The sequence below is a fragment of the Nematostella vectensis genome, chromosome 2 (assembly GCF_932526225.1).
Source record: "Nematostella vectensis chromosome 2, jaNemVect1.1, whole genome shotgun sequence".
In the NCBI taxonomy this organism is placed as follows: domain Eukaryota; kingdom Metazoa; phylum Cnidaria; class Anthozoa; order Actiniaria; family Edwardsiidae; genus Nematostella; species Nematostella vectensis.
In genome coordinates this window covers 7,082,056-7,099,219 of record NC_064035.1, presented here as the reverse complement: position 1 = coordinate 7,099,219, position 17,164 = coordinate 7,082,056, and the positions used below count along the sequence as shown (strand labels likewise).

General features: G+C 40.1%; 3 protein-coding genes across 5 annotated transcripts; 2 read left to right on the top strand and 1 right to left on the bottom strand.

Annotated features, from left to right (window-relative positions):
- The first annotated feature begins 1,023 nt into the window (after window positions 1–1,023).
- On the top strand, window positions 1,024–4,806 carry LOC125556687 (ribosomal protein L11 methyltransferase-like). Of its 3 annotated transcripts, none has more exons than XM_048723930.1 (4): window positions 1,024–1,129; window positions 3,122–3,228; window positions 3,664–4,036; window positions 4,485–4,806. In XM_048723930.1, exons 2-4 carry the CDS (start codon window positions 3,124–3,126, stop codon window positions 4,676–4,678), a joined length of 672 nt encoding a protein of 223 aa, XP_048579887.1. In that variant the 5' UTR covers window positions 1,024–1,129; window positions 3,122–3,123; the 3' UTR covers window positions 4,679–4,806. The 3 variants fall into 3 exon arrangements, with proteins under 3 accessions (XP_048579887.1, XP_048579885.1, XP_048579886.1); XM_048723928.1 differs by lacking the exon at window positions 1,024–1,129 and adding an exon at window positions 2,126–2,339; XM_048723929.1 differs by lacking the exon at window positions 1,024–1,129 and adding an exon at window positions 2,127–2,464.
- A 1,006-nt stretch (window positions 4,807–5,812) lies between these two features.
- Window positions 5,813–10,126, top strand: LOC5517978. The gene is made up of 2 exons (XM_001637917.3): window positions 5,813–6,181; window positions 8,397–10,126. Exons 1-2 carry the CDS (start codon window positions 5,979–5,981, stop codon window positions 9,208–9,210), a joined length of 1,017 nt encoding a protein of 338 aa, XP_001637967.2. The 5' UTR covers window positions 5,813–5,978; the 3' UTR covers window positions 9,211–10,126.
- Window positions 10,127–10,910: 784 nt separating this feature from the next.
- LOC5517918 (lactase/phlorizin hydrolase) lies at window positions 10,911–14,531 on the bottom strand. The gene is made up of 4 exons (XM_001637852.3): window positions 13,613–14,531; window positions 12,977–13,244; window positions 12,589–12,770; window positions 10,911–11,384 (listed from the first exon to the last, which is right to left on the bottom strand). Exons 1-4 carry the CDS (start codon window positions 14,220–14,222, stop codon window positions 10,987–10,989), a joined length of 1,458 nt encoding a protein of 485 aa, XP_001637902.2. The 5' UTR covers window positions 14,223–14,531; the 3' UTR covers window positions 10,911–10,986.
- Window positions 14,532–17,164: the final 2,633 nt, after the last annotated feature.

The window sequence follows — 17,164 nt, the reverse complement described above, 5'->3', positions numbered from 1 at the left end:
TTCGGCAAAACGCGATATTTTTTAAGACACGAAGTACCATCTTATCACAAAGTTAATTATTTTATGCAATATACAAAAACTGAAATGATTTGCGCATCCGGCAAATCGCGATATTTTTCAAGACACAAAGTACCATGTTATAAAGCACAAAGTTAAATATTTTATGCAATAGACAAAACCTGAAATGATTTGCGCATCCGGCAAATCGCGAGATTTTTTAAGACACAAAGTTGAATATTTTATGCAATAGACAAAACCTGAAATAATTTGCGCATTCGGCAAATCGCGAGATTTTTTAAGCACAAAGTCCCATGTTATAAAGCACAAAGTCAAATATTTAATGCAATAGACAAAACCTGAAATAATTTGGCCATTCGGCAAAACGCGATATTTTTTAAGACAGGAAGTACCATGTTATAAAGCACAAAGTTAATTATTTTATGCAATAGACAAAAACTGAAATGATTTGCGCATTCGTAAAATCGCGATATTTTTTAAGACACAAAGTACCATGTTATAAAGCACAAAGTTAAATATTTTATGCAATAGACAAAACCTGAAATAATTTGCGCATCCGGCAAATCGCGAGATTTTTTAAGACACAAAGTACCATGTTATGAAGCACAAAGTTAAATATTTAATGCAATAGACAAATAGTGCTTTCCCTGCTAGCAGAGGCCTCTCTTCCCTGTATTTCGCTGGGCTGGAGTTACAGCGAAATACAGAGAAAAGAGGCCTCTGCTAGCAGGGAAATAGTGCTATGTTATAAACACAAAGTTGAATGTCGTGAACGATATACTGCAATGTTTTAAGCAAAGGCAAAATGATGAGTTTTTTTAAGACACAAAGTGTAATGTTTTGAGACACAAAGGGCGATATGGTGAACTAAACCTGCAATGTTTTAAGCGATAATCAAATAGTGCTTTGTCGTGACACTCAAAGTGAGTTGTCGTGACGCAAATAGTTCAAAGTCGTGACCGAAAGGTGAGATGTTGTTAACAAAAACCTTGAGTGGCCCTCATACTCATGGGCTTCCGTATATATAGAGAGCAGCGTCTTGAACCTGGGTTTGTGATAACGTGTTACAGGAAAGAGGCTGCTAGTTTGTGACTTCTCCATAATCCGGAAAGTAAGTTCAAAATATTCTATATTTGTTGAGAAAGGGCAAGCGATTCTGGAGCTAACTTTGTTGTCGGAATTGAATGTTTTCTGTCGTTTATGTACACCATAAAATCGCTATTTTAGTGACACTTTGGAATTTGCTACAACTGCTCGATAAATGTCGACAGTTCCCAGTTTACGAAAATTGTCAACCTTGTGAGTTCAAGGTATTCTGTATTTGAAGATAAAGGCAAGCAAAGGGTTATGGGTTATTAGTTTAACAATTTCGCAAAGTTTTAACGTCGCTACAGTGAAATGTATGGCGCCGCTATCTTGGTAGGTAGCTTTACCTACAAAGATGGCGGCGGAATCAAGCGCCTTTAAAATAACTGCAATTATGTTCCAATTATCTTTCTTGTACTTAGATATCACCTAGCAGATATCATCTTAGATATCATCCTAGATATATAAAAAAATCTGAATGTTTTTAGTGGAAATTAACCAAAAATAGTAGAAATTTGACTGTTAAAATAAACGTACCTTGCGGCTGGCTCTTGTTGCGTGACTCTTTTCACAGATGTTTCCAGAACAAAGTGAAATAAATCTTTGCAATTTGTCAAGTAGACTTATTTGTTTCAACAACATTTAAAGCAGATCGCTGTAGGATCACCGACGTGTCTATGGACTTGTATGGACGTAGATTGAGATGTCCATGGCAAAAAAGGGAAATCAGTCGAGTACAGTACGAATTCACACATATCTCACTACTACTGATATTATTTATTTTAACTGAGCCTGGTTTTGATAGATTCTCAAAGCGCAAGAGTAAATTTAACGTGATATTTTGCTAGTCGGTCCGGAACTCACACAAAGTCTGATCCGTGCAGTATTTGTTGTTTAGGCTAGATTGATCTTTTATAACTAGACGCTCATTTGAGCGTTAAGCCTAGTTGGCTAGTAGGAATACATCATGCATTGATGCATGAAACGGCAAATTCGGTTGTCATTTGCGCCGATTGGCGTGTGCATTTGTGTGCGAGTAGCTCGGCGTTCTAGGCCTCATTTCTTACCTTACAGTACTTTTTTCATACCCTCCAGAGCCTCCAGACTTCTCTCGTCCAGTGACGCTCAGCCAAACGGCATTCTGTCTGAGCGTCACAGAACGGGAGTCTGGAGGCTCTGGTACCCAGGGTACTGTTCTCATTGATGGATAAACCACGAGATGCAACCGTCCGTGAGTAAGTTTGGCGTCTAACTCCTAAGGACATTCCTGGGTATAGTATGCAGATATTTGTCAAGTATGGGCCTATTTAAGAAACATCCGACTGAGATTCGTGGCTTTTAGACACATCCTCGAAACTCGGTAAGTCGGGCAGAATTTTCGACCCTCCCACCTCCCCTTTCGGCGACGTAGCGTCCTAGCCCTCGCTCGCCCGGCCTTCAGCCGCTTATTGCCTCGCCAAAATCTGTTCCCATAACTGAATCGCTGAGTCAGTAGGCGGCGTATTCTTTAGTGAAAATGGTTGTTCACTATCTTTCCTTGGTACTTTGGTACTTCTGACTCGCTATATACAATAGTTTATTGAAGCAGGGACGTGATTTAGGATTGAAGCGAGATGCTCGGGAGCTCGGGAAGCAAGTTTATGCATGGGGTAAACTAGCCTTTGGGAAAGAGAAGTCTTGTGTTTTGCCAGGCGTCAGGGACACCTTATCCACAAAGAAAGTTTGACAACAGGGGGCTGTCACAAGACGCCTGATGCGATGCTAGAATCTGGCCTTAGACAACGTTGACCATTCAGTTCCGACAACAAAAATAATTTCAGAATTGCTTGCAAATATTGAATACTTTGAACTTACTAGGGTGACAATTTACGGGGTTATTTGCATAAATTGAAAACTGTCGAGCATTTAGTCCATGAGGACCTGTCCTTAGCCTGCGTAGCGGCTCAAGGGAGAGAGACGGGGAGAGAGGGGGCGAGAAAAGGAAAAGACAGCGTGAAAAATACTTCTTTTATCTCAGATATGGCGGAATTTGACGGATATCAAGCCCTGAGCCAAGTTTCGAACCAAACAACAAAGGCTGAAATCAGGCAAATCTACGATAACTGGGCGACCAACTACGAAATGGTTCGTCCACAAGAGGGGGGCCTACTCCCACGCAGATGTTGTCTTTAGGGGGCTCTATTATTGGGGATTCCAAAATGAAAGTTTTAGAGCTATTGAGCATCGCCGTACATTTCGTACGAAGTCATCACGTGACACTTCTCAATCCAACTTCGACAAACGCGGCAGGGCTGAGCATTATCTGATTAAAAAATCAAAGAGCCGTCTGCAGTAAAGCAAATTTTCTCTCGTCATCTAATTAACTATTCCTTTATACCTTACGTTAGTCGTGCTACGTATAGTTGTTCTGGCCGCTGTCACGCAATACACTCAAGCGCATACCGACCCCTACGGTTCCCATTTTGGTTAGAATGTACTATAAATCATTGGGACGAAGTTTTGCCGAGTTCTGACGATATATTATATATATATAATCTCTTTCTATTATTATCTATGAAGGACACAAACAGCCATGGCTATGTTGCTCACAAGACATGCACGGATGTGTTTGACGCCGAGATGGCGAAGGCGTACCCCAAGGATCGTCTCTCTTTGAGGGTAATGGACGCCGGGGCAGGCACAGGGATTGTCGGCGAACACCTGCAACAGCTCGGGTACACTAATGTGGACGGTCTCGACATTTCTCAAGAGATGCTTAACATTGCCCGACAAAAGCGTGTCTACAAGAACTTGATTTGTGCGGGGCTGAGTGAGACAGAAATTGCCGAGATTGCTGATGGCCAGTATGAGGGAATCGTGTGCTCAGGGACAATAACGGTAGCACATGTCAAGGCGGCGAGTCTTGGTGAACTAAGACGATGGCTAAAACCAGGTACAATTTCGTATTTGCTCTATCTTACTCTTCGCACATGTTAAGGCGGCGAGCCTAGGAACTAAGACAATGGCTAAAACCAGGTTCAATTATGTATTTGCTCTATCTTACTCTACGTGGGATAAGAAAAGGACTAAACCCGGTATAATTTCATATTGTTACCCTCTTCTTTCTCTTGCTGCACACACACAGGGCAAGAGTATGGAAAGGGCTCTTTGCATTGCATGTCCCATTACAGTCGTAGCAGGGGTGCCCCCCCCCACACACACACACACACACCCACACACACACCAATATTTACGGTAAAACGAAATATAAGGAAATGACCAGTAGGCGTGGCTGTGCACCCTAATACTTTCTGCCATAAGCCCTGCATTGATATATCCCTTGTGTATCCCTTGTTGTTGTTTGATGCATAAAGGATATACTGAATTTGGTATGTTTTCAGGCGGTATAATCTGCTTTACTATCCGCCAAGACGCCCTCGAATTACCCGAGTACGGCTACAAGCAGAAGATTGATGAGATGGTTACCACTGGCACGTGGGAAATGAGGCACAAGAGTTTAATTCAATACCATAGCAAAGCGGGTGTAAAGGGAGGTCAGGATAACTGCTTCGTGTTAGTGTTCAAAGCCACCTAGATTCCACTGAAAATTTCTTCAATCACACATATTTTTCTAGCACCAATAAATCTTTTGATGCATCCTGTATTTGAAAGTTATCTAGCTTGTAATTGTTATCGCACTGTTATGGGGTTAAAATTGTAAATTAAAAAGCTCTTTAATTTTAAATTATGTAGCATGTGTAAGTCCAGAAACCAGGAAAGAATTTAAATACATTATATAAATAAGAGATAGGAAGGGTCTGTACTCCCTACCCCTGGAATTTCTACCCCTTGAATGTCTACCCCTCACTTCATCTGATATTATAATAGCTAAATGATGTTTTTTAAACGTGAACTGACGTAAATTGGAGTAGGTAAGTTTTGCAGGTCATGGCCAGTTTACCAACACAATACAATTTATATCACTCACTGTATACAGATTTAGTATATTGATTTGGCTGAAAGTGAATTATATAATCATAAACTCCAGCAACATTCCCCTTTTTGCCGCCTTTGCTTTTTTCTTTGGAGGGTTAAATATAGAGAGAAAATCTGCCTCTCCGGTTTCTTAGCAAAATCAAATCCCCAGGATCTATTAAATTTTTCGAAAAAGTGTCTTGACTTCGTATATTTACGGCAGTGCACGCCAAAGTGGAACTCGTCCTCTACCGTACTGGCCATGACCTGCAAAACGTACCGTCTCCCTAAACATCCCCCCTCCCCCCTCCCCCCCCCCCCCCCCCCCCCCCCCCACTACACTCTTTTTTTATATAAAAAAAGAGTGTAGTGCTATAGGCTGAATTATTGCGAGTCAGCTATGGAAATCAATTGTATCAATTATGGATTTGCACAGGGTAATACGAGCAGCAAAATTGTACAACTTTTGTGGAAGCGGTCGGGGCCTGGACACACTACAGAATACAATGTCAAGAAATTGGCTTTATAACAGATATATTCGGTGAACAAATTAAAGATAATATTCGATACACGAACATTTTGTCTGGTTCGTCCGTGATGCAACAAAAATATTTCGCGAAACTTTGTATCGTAGAAAGTTTCTGACCTTATAACACATATCGCGCAACACACCTGCCCCTAATTCTTATTATAAATGTTCGCCTTTTCAAGTTGGCCTTTTTGCGCGAGGGCTATTCGCGCCGCGGGGGACTGGTAACCAGCATTTAGCCTCGGTTCAAAGGATGGTGTTCAAAGTCCGTTGAGGCCAGCGTTTCGTGTTTCAGCGATCGTGTTCCACCGGCACAATCTTTGCACACGCTCCTTGCTCGGGTCAAAACAAATATAGAACAGCTTTGGAAGGAAAGCTTTCCTTAGAACAGATGAGCAACAAAACAAAGGATGACAACATCAATAACAACGAGAATTTGGACCCATCGAAAGCATGCTCAACCGAGGATCCGAAAAACCGCCCAGATTCAAATTTCAAAACAGTGAAACAACCCCAACCATGCAAAGAAAAGCAAAGAAGAGTTCACATCAAACAGCAACAGACCAGAAGAAAGAAATGGTGGTATTTTAATCGGTGAGTTTCAAATTGGTATAGACATTCTCTCAAGAATGCTGTGCTTATAAGTACAAGCTTGGGAATTTTTACTTCATACTCACTGGGCTTTGAATGGGTGTGCATTCATATGAATGGTTTTTATTGTATTGTTTGTTGATTTATTTTACAGGGTGAATTCATACTGCTATTTTATGTTAAGCAAAGAATTACCTTTTTGGTTGATTGTGAAATCGCTGTTACTGGGTTATCTGTGAAATCGCTTTTGTAAAAGCATATCATTTGTTTTGGGGTCGTTTTCATCATGCATGTCAAATTCATAACAGATAAATAAACCGTGTGTGTTTGTTTTACTCTCACGATTTCCCAGTAGCTCTTAGCAGTAATAAGCTTTATCAAGTATTTATTATTTTGAAGGTGGTTAGGGCCTTCGCCGAACATACTAGACGATGAATCCGACCGACGTCGCCATTGTACCAAATAGTAACTTCTAGACACGAAATTGTAAACACGTTCCAAATGTTATCGTTTTTCTCAGTTGTGTAGTCGTCCTTTGACACTCTTCTGAGTTATTTTACTGTTATCCATATTTTTGTTTTTAATACTATGCTAAATTAATCGTTCGCTTGAGGATTTTTTCAGAGGGGCGGTGTGGCAAAGTTTTCACATGCTTCCGGTAGAACACGGCTTTGTTATTACCATATTTACTGCCTACTCAAAACGGCCTCATTCCAGAACTTTCACCGTCTTGCTTGGGTGACTTGTAGGAACATACAACAGAAAATAACTTCGATATTTTTCACTATTTTGTAGCTATTTCGTGGGGTTACCCAGTAGGAGAAATGGATTCCTTGGACTTGGTATCACGCTGTGGTTGTTTACCTGCTAGATCTACCCCACATTTTACCACAAAGCTCAATTAAATATTCATTTCACTGCACCCTATTTTGAAATTAAACACTGTCACACCTACGGAAGGCCATTACCAATTTATTCATGTGATACTTCACTAGTTTGATATTATTTAAAATTTGAATTTTTTATCTTAGTAATAGGATCAACTTTTGAAAGCCTCACATTATAAGCTTATCTTCGTTCAATTTACATCAAAATGGAGCGAAATCCAATGCATCAGAACACATGTTATTTGATTTCTAAGGATACCCCCAGCCAAGCTCTAGTGTATGATATGCAATGAACTCATAGTTTAAACTAGATGGATAATGTAAAGATAAAATGCTGCCTCTTGATAGTTCATGATACTTATATCTTCGAACAGACTAGAATCTCGGTTTACATATTCCCTGGTGAAATATGGCAATTTTTGGCATGGTGTCACGATTATTTGAAGTACTGTAATATTATATTACTAAGCTCCTTTATAAAAAAAAAAAGATACACTAGAATCATGTATCATCCTGTTTATAGGTTTACCTCTATTACCTTTCTTATATGTGTTCCTGTATATATTAAACATCTGATTGATAAAGCACACACAGATATTTGAACACTTTTTGTAGTCTGTCGCCCATACCCAGGATTAGAACAGAAATAGGGGTGTTTATTGTGGTGACCAAAAGGAACCATAGATCTCAAAATACTTCTTGTAAATGCATACCAAATATGTTTAAACGGTACAATTATCTATCACCAGTCATCGAAGTATGGCTATGGTGTTGTTGGAGTTTATCTTTTGCTTTTATTCTTATAAACGATTACATGTTTTTTTATGAGAATGTTAATTTTCAGTTGTGGCTGAGCCATTCTTGTTTTGGAGTATTTTAAGGATGACAACGTTCTTATCGATGTACTTAAATTTCAGTAACCTGAAATCATACACACCAGCTGAGTATTAATAACAGAATTACACAAATGATAAATGACAATAGTATTTTAAGTCGTTATTATGAACACAATTTAATTTTTTATTTTTAGAGTACATGACTCTGGTGAAAAAATATATTGCTTTTATCTAAACCTTGACATTTCTTAGAATTTGGTGAAATCTCAGGCTGGACGTTCTTATAAAAAGGCTCTTATGAAAAAGAGTGTAGTCTTCATAGGCACCTTTCAATCTTAGAACTGCCATTGGTCATTCAAAGTTTGCACTGATTTAGTTTCCAATTTTGTGTATACCTGTTTGACACTATTGTATTTGAAGCAGGATCTCAATAACATCTCAAGGAAGTGAATTATCCTTTTAAATTGTCAAGTAAATATGTATTTTATTTTGTAGGGGACTTCAACCAATTTCGGAAGTTGTTGAGAACAAAGATGATGTTACATACACCAATGAAAGTGCTGTGGACATTTTAAGAGACCTTGAAGATACAGAGAAAGCTGTTAAGGTAGAAACCATCTCAGGACCAAATGGTGACATACCTAGTTGTCCCATCAAAGAGGAAAATCCAGGAATTTCCCAGTCAGGATATAGTGCTTGTATAAAGCTGATTGAAAAATTCCAAGAGGCTGTTTTAGACAGCGCAGTGCGAGTGATCCAAGCTGCTTTTAAGCGTTTTCGGGAACGGAGACGGTTTCTAAAGCTGAAGAAAGCAGCTACAGTAATTCAGAGGAATTTTCGCAAATGGTTGGCCATGAGACACATGTGCTTGGGTCCAGGCAGCTTTGATAGACAGAGGTCGGGCAGCTCTATGTCTGATGAGTATCGGGAAACCACCAGTGATTTTATTGACGAAGATGTTGGAGATAGAGAACTTCCGATGAAAGATAACTGTGAAGGTTGCTTTTGTTATGAACATTACGCTGACTCAGATGTGATACTTTGTGAATGCAGTTTACATCTCAACAACACTAAAAACGGTGATGAGGAGAGAGGAGTTTGCTGTGGAGAGGCCGATTCCTCTGAGGACTGTGATAGCTTATTATCAGACAGAGATGAGGGCTTTTCCTCAATGGATGCCCTGTGTTCGTTTGACTGTTGCTGCATCATTGCGGAACTCAGTGGAGGACTGTGTAGATGTACTCTGCCAACTGGATTTGGTGAAGATGACTCGAACATAGAGCCATCCTTGGAACATGTGTCAAGATAGCAATAGCTACTCTGTAGTCTTTTATTGGTGTCTAAGTAAGTGCTCCCTCTCTCTCTCTCTTGATCGATCCTAAGGAATTTGTCAATTGGCTGCCGGCACTTAGGGACAACCCTACTGTTTAACCATAAGTTGATCCTGCAGTTGCTTTGACAGTCTGTATATAATGGTCATAGACGTTTTCTTACTCTTCTTTTTTCCTTCATTGAATTTACAATGAATGGATCATTGAATCATGTTAGGAAACAAAAGGGTAGTTTGTTGGTAGAAATTAGTGAATTCTAAATTTGAATGAATTTTATTTTTTTCAGTATTGAAAAAGACATTTAAAGTTAAGCGAAGGCTAATTATCCATCCATTTTTTAAGCCAAAGCATGTTTTTTTTACTTAGTATAACCTGCCAGTTTTGGAGGGATGTTAAGTGGATTTACATAAAATCAAATATAGATCGGAATTCTATTATTTTCTTTAAATAAGAAAATGCAAAAGTAAGATGTAGTGCTAAAACCTAAAATTGCCAAAAATTATTAATAAATTAATCTGATCATCATCACCATTATTCAGTCTAAGAACAGATCTCCTTCTCTGAGAAAACAATGACCAGATATGCTGGCATTTGATTGGACAAGTAGTGAATTTATTCTTATGGATAGAAGTGCTGCTTGACTGATCTAAAAAAAAAAACAAAGTACAAAGCCAACAATAGAGTGGTTTTCATTAACCCATAAAGCTAAAATTCCTTTGTTTGCTTTGGTACTCCCTTGACTATTAAACTTTGACCATCACACTTTGTTTCACAGGTTAATGAGAATCACTTTGTGATTTGTCAATTCAACTCTCATCATCATGTAACTAATATTAAAAAAAAGAAATTTAGAATATTTAAAAGAATCTATCAAAATAAACAGAATTTGATATATACAATAGTGATATCTGCTAGAGGTTCTTGTCTGTATCACTTGTCTGTACTCTACTACCCTAGGTACCAGAGGCTTTGAGCTTCATGGCGACACGAAGAGCTCTTTCGCTTCACTCAAATCATTGTTGCTGCGAAGCTTGGAGCCTCTGGTACCCAGGGTACTACTCTACCAACTTTATTGTCAACATTTTTTTAAGTCATTTTATTTCCACAATTTGTGGACAATGAAATCAAGCGACACAAGCGAAATTGCAATGTGCTTTAGTCCTCATAATGCTATACTTATTGAATGTGTGAAAACCAAAAAGAATGCTTGGGCTAGATTTAGTCACACTAAAACTAATAGCTACATTACATAATTGGCCAACTCAACACCACGCTGTGTGCATTCCATAAATGGAGTAAGGTCTTGATCAAGAGGTGGCACTAAACTTTCCCTGAAGCTACATCTTTGATGCTATGCTTTCTCTGTTACAGATTAGAAATGGGACAATATTTATACTAGCTGTTGCTATGGCACTCTATACCGATGGATAACGCAGTGGAATAAATGTCAATAACTCTTTTCTGTTGGTGGTGAATTAGATGTCTTAATAGAAAAGGTGAATCCATAAGGCCTGGTTAATATTCCACTTAATGGCTTTATGTGCATCACACATACTGATTTTTGCAGCACTTTATTTTCACAAAATTTTGAAAATCAAATGTGATAAAGACCAAGGAATTGCTTAGCAGCTTTCTGGCCAAATTCTGTGTAAATAGACAGATTTGTTTGCTTGCTATGTTTATTGTTTATTAGTGTCAATAATGATACATCTTCCAAAGGTTTAGAACCATACAAACAATATTTGAAATTGTCCTCATATAAATCCTTTGTTAGCTACAATTTCTTTGAACACAAGGGCTGATTTCTTAGGAGTGCGATGCTTATGTGGGTCATCAAAATCCACATGATGAACCCCGAAACGAAACTTATAACCATCATCCCACTCAAAATTATCCATCAAAGACCACAAAAAGTAGCCTGTTAATTGTACCCCATCTTTAATGACTGACTTTAAAGCCTGGTTTAGGTAGCCCTTAAGGTAATTCACTCGGTGGGTGTCCTCCAGAGCAGCATCTCCACTCAGGTCTTCTTCCCCATCACAGCTAAAGCCATTCTCTGTGATTATGATTTCTGGGTTATTGTAATTTCCCTTTATCCAGTTGAGGATTTTGCGAAGTCCAAATGGCGTGCAATACAGCCAATCAGGTGCACCTTCAGACACAAAAAGGGAAATCCTTTTATTTTTATCAGATTGGAGTGGGATGAGAATTTTCTTTTAGACAATGTTGTTGGGGTGTAGGCAGAACGTTTAGTGCAAAGAGATATATCTGTAATCCATTTTTGATATGCCTAGCACAGGGCTGTGGCAGGGGGTCGTAGCTGTGCCCCCCCCCCCCCCCCAATCCAATATTTTCTTAATGTTTCTGTATTGTACCCCCCAATCTTATTGGGCCTGCTATGGCTCAGCTTGCTAGACCCATCTGACATTATGCTTACCTGCCAACCCCAGAAATTTTTTTGGGGAAGGGTGACAGAAAATCCATGGAAAACACCAAGCTCAGGGGTGGACCCAGGATTCCAAAATGGGGGATTGGATAATGGACAGATAGATGGCTAATAACTGATCAAGAGGTTCTTGGTAGGTCACTACATAGACCTTACATTACACAGTACGTCAAGCTGAATTGGATTTGTCGTGTTAGCAAAGTCAAGCAGGTGGAGGAAATTGGACAGTACCTCCCATCTTTTAAAACAAAGTGACCTTTCATTTTTTTCCTAAACAAAGGGAGTGGATATCAACCCAATCCACCCCCCCCCCCCCCTGTTTCTGCCCCTGAAGCTGTCTGCCTGGGGCTCTAGAAAAAAGCTATAAATTCTCCTTACCATTGCCTTTGTAGGGAAATAGTCATTTTCCTATATCATAGGGGTGCTGTATTATTTGAGCATGAAAGTGAGTTTTTCACAGGTTAGATTTTGGTGCAGCTGTTAAGACTTTTTTTGCAATCTTGCTCGAAGCTAAACACCTGATAAAGTGGGCCAAAATAACAGCTCGGATGATCGATCCGACCATCCAACCATTCAACAGAAGTTAACCGGAAGTTTACACACAGGAAGTTTACACATGAGTGATCCGACGATGCACCTCCACCAACACACTGCAATAACTCAGGAATATGCATTCCCGTGTTAAAAAGGCACATAGTTTTATGGCCTTTCAGCCAATGGGTATGGCTACGAGAAGGCTAAAAAAGGACACTAAATATGGCCATAATTGGCATAGAAATACTGGGGGGGGGCATGATACAAGAAAACCTGGGGGGGGGGCACAGCTCCATCCTTACTGGTCATTTTGTAGTCAATTTAGAAAAAAAACATTGGTGGACCCCTATAGGCATTGGCACTGCTAAAAACATACCTTTAATCCAGTGCTCTCGTCTAGATGTTTTAATTTCTTGGTCTGTTATATAGTTCCAGTTCTCATTGGAATTCATGGGAATATCAATGTGTTCTGTAAGTGATGCAGAGTAAAAGTTGAGTGCAAAAAAATCAATTGTTCCCTTGATGTATGTCTTTTCTTCAGCAGTGAAGGATGGTAATCTGCAAATAAAATAAGAGAGTGTAAGGTTATGACTCGGGACCTTTAAATTTCAGAGCCCCCCTTCAGTGTGAATGTTTTTGGCCACCTCCTTTAACAATCCCCAGGATTTCAGAGCCCCACCTTTGGGTGATTAAAAGTTTTTGGAACCCCCTCTCCCCAGTATTGTTCCTCCTATTGCATCTATTCATTCTGGATTTTATTTTACCTGCAAGGAATCCCTTGCTTTTTGCTTTTCTCTGCAACAACCTGTTTCATCCCTTCAGGGTAGTCTCCATAGACAACAGGATGAGCAATCCATCCAAGATACCATTGTAACCCTCTGTCTGCAGCGGCTACATCGCAAGGCTTTGTGGACTTGGGTTCATAGAATTGACTGTTTGTCACAATGCTCAGCTTGCCATGCTGGCTGCCACGGAACTCCTCATCATAGATATGCCAAGCAGACGCATGTGCCCTTAGCATATTATGGACCACTGAAAAATGTCAATTATGTCAGCCTAACATTCAGACAACAAAATAGTGTAAAACACAAACCATCAGAAATAAAATTTGATTTTGCAAAAATGTTTATGAGGTCTAAAAGGTTTGTGAGGTCTAAAAAAATTATGAGGCCTTAAAAATTCCTTCATACTGCCCTGGGTGTCCTATTGTAAGATCCACAGATGATCCTTGAGCAGAGCCATAGCAGGTCAGGGATGTATGAGTAGAAAAGTTAGGGGGGCGCAGGCCTGTTAAAAGTGATGGGGGAAGTGAATAGCAATAAAAAAAAAATGCGACGGCTGGATCAGGCACAACTACAAGTGCTCCGACGGGTGTATAGATAGTATCAAACATCACCTACCTTGGTATGGCGCTGTATCAAGTCTCTTGATTCCCGGTGCAAAGTTCCCATATCCGTATCCATTCAGTGCTTCCTCATGGGGCTCATTGATAGTAAGCCACAGTCTGACCCTGTCCCCAAACAACTTGAAGCAGACACGCGCATATCCTGCAAACCACTCAATGACCCGCGAGTTTAGCCAGCCTCCTTTATCCTGAAGGGCTTGTGGCAGGTCAAAATGGTAGAGTGTCACAACCGGTTGGATATTCACCGCTAAAAGCTTATCAATAACACGATTGTAGTATTCCACGCCGCTTTTATTTACGACATCTGGGAGTCCATCGGGAAGGAGACGTGCCCACGAGATAGAAAACCTATAATGACTCACTCCGAGTGATTTCAAAAGCTGAATGTCTTCGTCTGTTTTATGGTAGCTGTCACATGCGATGTCGGCGTTCTCATTGTTGTGGATGTTGCCAGTCTTATGTGAGAAGGCGTCCCAGATGTTAGGCCCTTTTCCATCCTCGTTCCACGCACCTTCGATTTGATGAGCGGCAGTGGCGACTCCCCAAATAAAACTTTCGGGAAATTGGCCTTTCATGAAGTCACCCTCTTCGGCGAAACAGTCCATGACTGTACCAATAACCCCGGGAAATGCTTCTAACGCATAGTAATGACACACTGCTGGCCGCTACGTCGGCGAGACAGAGTCACGCAATCCTGATATTCCATATTCGTATGGACGTGGGGTAGCGGGGAGAGGCGGGAATTGGTCTGCACTCGTGAGCACAAGGGCTGAAGAACAGAGTTTGTTAGGCGAAACAATGAAATTCCTACAACTGTATGATTTTCGCTAAAATGTGCCATGTATTGCGGCGCGCTATCCGTGTTACTTAGAAAACGCAGTCAAGCTACGTTGCGTAAGCTGAGACTACCTCGTGGAGCGCGAACCCAGTCCGCGACGCGCTATATTCTTATGATACAAGGCGCATTTCGAAAATAAAGGGAATTTTGCTGTTTAGCCCTACAAAACCGTGTTTCTCCTCCCTTGTGAGCATTTTCGCGAGCAAAGACATGGCGGCAATTAACTTCTGTTGTATTTTCTGTGGGTTAACCTACTTCTAGTCTGTTTTGTTTTCGTTCGTATATTCCCATTTAGGCGAGCACGAAATACGAGTAGAACTATGGTTGGGTTTGGTTCCTTTGCTACGTTATGTTTGGTTTTCTTCGTATTTTACTTTTTTTGATGTAATTCTGTGAACTAGAAATCGTACGCAAGATATTACAAACGCAAATTTGGTCTAATTATCCTGTGAAATATCAGTACTGGTTACGTGACGAGAGTCGTCAGGATGTTCAATGCGTGCGCCTGCTGTTTACGACACGGATTTATTGGGAGATATGCAGAACAAGTCGCAGTGAGTAATATCCTACAGAACAAGTCACAGTGAGTAATATCCTACAGAACAAGTCACAGTGAGTAATACCCAACAGAACAAGTCACAGTGAGTAATACCCAACAGAACAAGTCACAGTGAGTAATAAACAGAACAAGTCACAGTGAGTAATACCCAACAGAACAAGTAACAGTGAGTAATACCACACAGAACACGTCACAGTGAGTAATACCATACAGAACACGTCACAGTGAGTAATACCCAACAGAACAAGTCACAGTGAGTAATACCCAACAGAACAAGTCACAGTGAGTAATACCCTACAGAACAAGTCACAGTGAGTAATACCCAACAGAACAAGTCACAGTTAGTAATACCCAACAGAACAAGTCACAGTGAGTAATAACCTACAGAACAATTCACAGTGAGCAATACCATACAGAACAAGTCACAGTGAGTAATACCATACAGAACAAGTCACAGTGAGTAATACCATACAGAACAAGTCACAGTGAGTAATATCCTACAGAACAAGTCACAGTGAGTAATATATCCTACAGAACAAGTCGCAGTGAGTAATACCATACAGAACAAGTCGCAGTGAGTAATACCACACAGAACACGTCACAGTGAGTAATACCCTACAGAACAAGTCACAGTGAGTAATAACCTACAGAACAAGTCGCAGGTAGTAATACAATACAGAACACGTCACAGTGAGTAATACCCTACAGAACACGTCACAGTGAGTAATACCCTACAGAACACGTCACAGTGAGTAATATCCTACAGAACAAGTCACAGTGAGTAATAACCTACAGAACAAGTCGCAGTGAGTAATACCCTACAGAACAAGTCACAGTGAGTAATACCCTACAGAACAAGTCACAGTGAGTAATACCCAACAGAACAAGTCACAGTGAGTAATACCCAACAGAACAAGTCACAGTGAGTAATACCCTACAGAACAAGTCACAGTGAGTAATACCCTACGGAACAAGTCACAGTGAGTAATACCCAACAGAACAAGTCATAGTGAGTAATACCCTACAGAACAAGTCACAGTGAGTAATACCCAACAGAACAAGTCACAGTGAGTAATACCCAACAGAACAAGTCACAGTGAGTAATACCCAACAGAACAAGTCATAGTGAGTAATACCCAACAGAACAAGTCATAGTGAGTAATACCCTACAGAACAAGTCACAGTGAGTAATACCCAACAGAACACGTCACAGTGAGTAATACCCAACAGAACACGTCACAGTGAGTAATACCCAACAGTGAGTAATACCCTACAGAACAAGTCACAGTGAGTAATACCATACAGAACACGTCACAGTGAGTAATACCATACAGAACACGTCACAGTGAGCAATACCATACAGAACATGTCACAGTAACACTCTCCCAATATGCTCATAGCTGTATTTTCTATGAAAAATACAAGTAACCATCAACATCAGCACAGAGACAAGGATTAGAGATGGGACCGCAAAACACCGCTGACTAGGTGTAGCGCTGTTTGGCTTTGACGGGCTGTATATAAAACCCAAAATAGGGAGGTATCTGTAGGTATCTGTTTTCAGTCTGTTTTTTGTAAATTCAGCTCAAAAATAGCCAGGAGTCAATGGGTTAATATAGATACTGTGAGTGAGCCTATCGCTAGGAGCTTTAACTGTGATATAGGTGCTACAGTGGAATCTGGATTTTACGATAACCTCGATTATACGATGGCGTTCCTTTCTCCCGGCGGAAATACAGTGAAATGTATAAGAAATTACCTCGATCCAACGATATTGGATTTAACGATATTCTCGATTTTACGATACATCTGTTCTCCCAAGCGTAATTTTGACCTCGGTACAACGGTATTACTGATAATGTCTATCAAAATCAGTGAAAAACTCAAGCTCAAGACAGCACACACTTTGTACAGTACGTTAATCGATTCTTTGACTTGACAGATCTTTTTGACAGATGACAGTATTACAGAGAGTAGCTGAGTAGTCTTATACAAATTACAGTTACAATATTATTATTTTGTAAAAGTTGATTATGAACCCGACCTCGCTTCAACGATATTTTCAATGGATTTTCCTTTATATCGTAAAATCGAGGACCTCTTTGCAACGATTACGCGTTTTTATGATTCATTATCTTTCACCCGATGCA

What these genes read in the sequence shown, in the direction of transcription:
- LOC5517918 (XM_001637852.3), bottom strand. Translation starts at nt 14,222, where the DNA reads ATGGACTGTTTCGCCGAAGAGGGTGACTTCATGAAAGGCCAATTTCCC. An exon ending in TGATACAGCGCCATACCAAG is followed by an intron (nt 13,245 to 13,612) that starts GTAGGTGATGTT and finishes GACATTTTTCAG; the next exon opens with TGGTCCATAATATGCTAAGG. An exon ending in ACGAGAGCACTGGATTAAAG is followed by an intron (nt 11,385 to 12,588) that starts GTATGTTTTTAG and finishes TTGTGTCTGAAG; the next exon opens with GTGCACCTGATTGGCTGTAT.
- LOC125556687 (XM_048723928.1), top strand. An exon ending in GGGCGACCAACTACGAAATG is followed by an intron (nt 3,229 to 3,663) that starts GTTCGTCCACAA and finishes TTATCTATGAAG; the next exon opens with GACACAAACAGCCATGGCTA. An exon ending in AAGACGATGGCTAAAACCAG is followed by an intron (nt 4,037 to 4,484) that starts GTACAATTTCGT and finishes GTATGTTTTCAG; the next exon opens with GCGGTATAATCTGCTTTACT.
- LOC5517978 (XM_001637917.3), top strand. Translation starts at nt 5,979, where the DNA reads ATGAGCAACAAAACAAAGGATGACAACATCAATAACAACGAGAATTTG. An exon ending in AAATGGTGGTATTTTAATCG is followed by an intron (nt 6,182 to 8,396) that starts GTGAGTTTCAAA and finishes TTTATTTTGTAG; the next exon opens with GGGACTTCAACCAATTTCGG.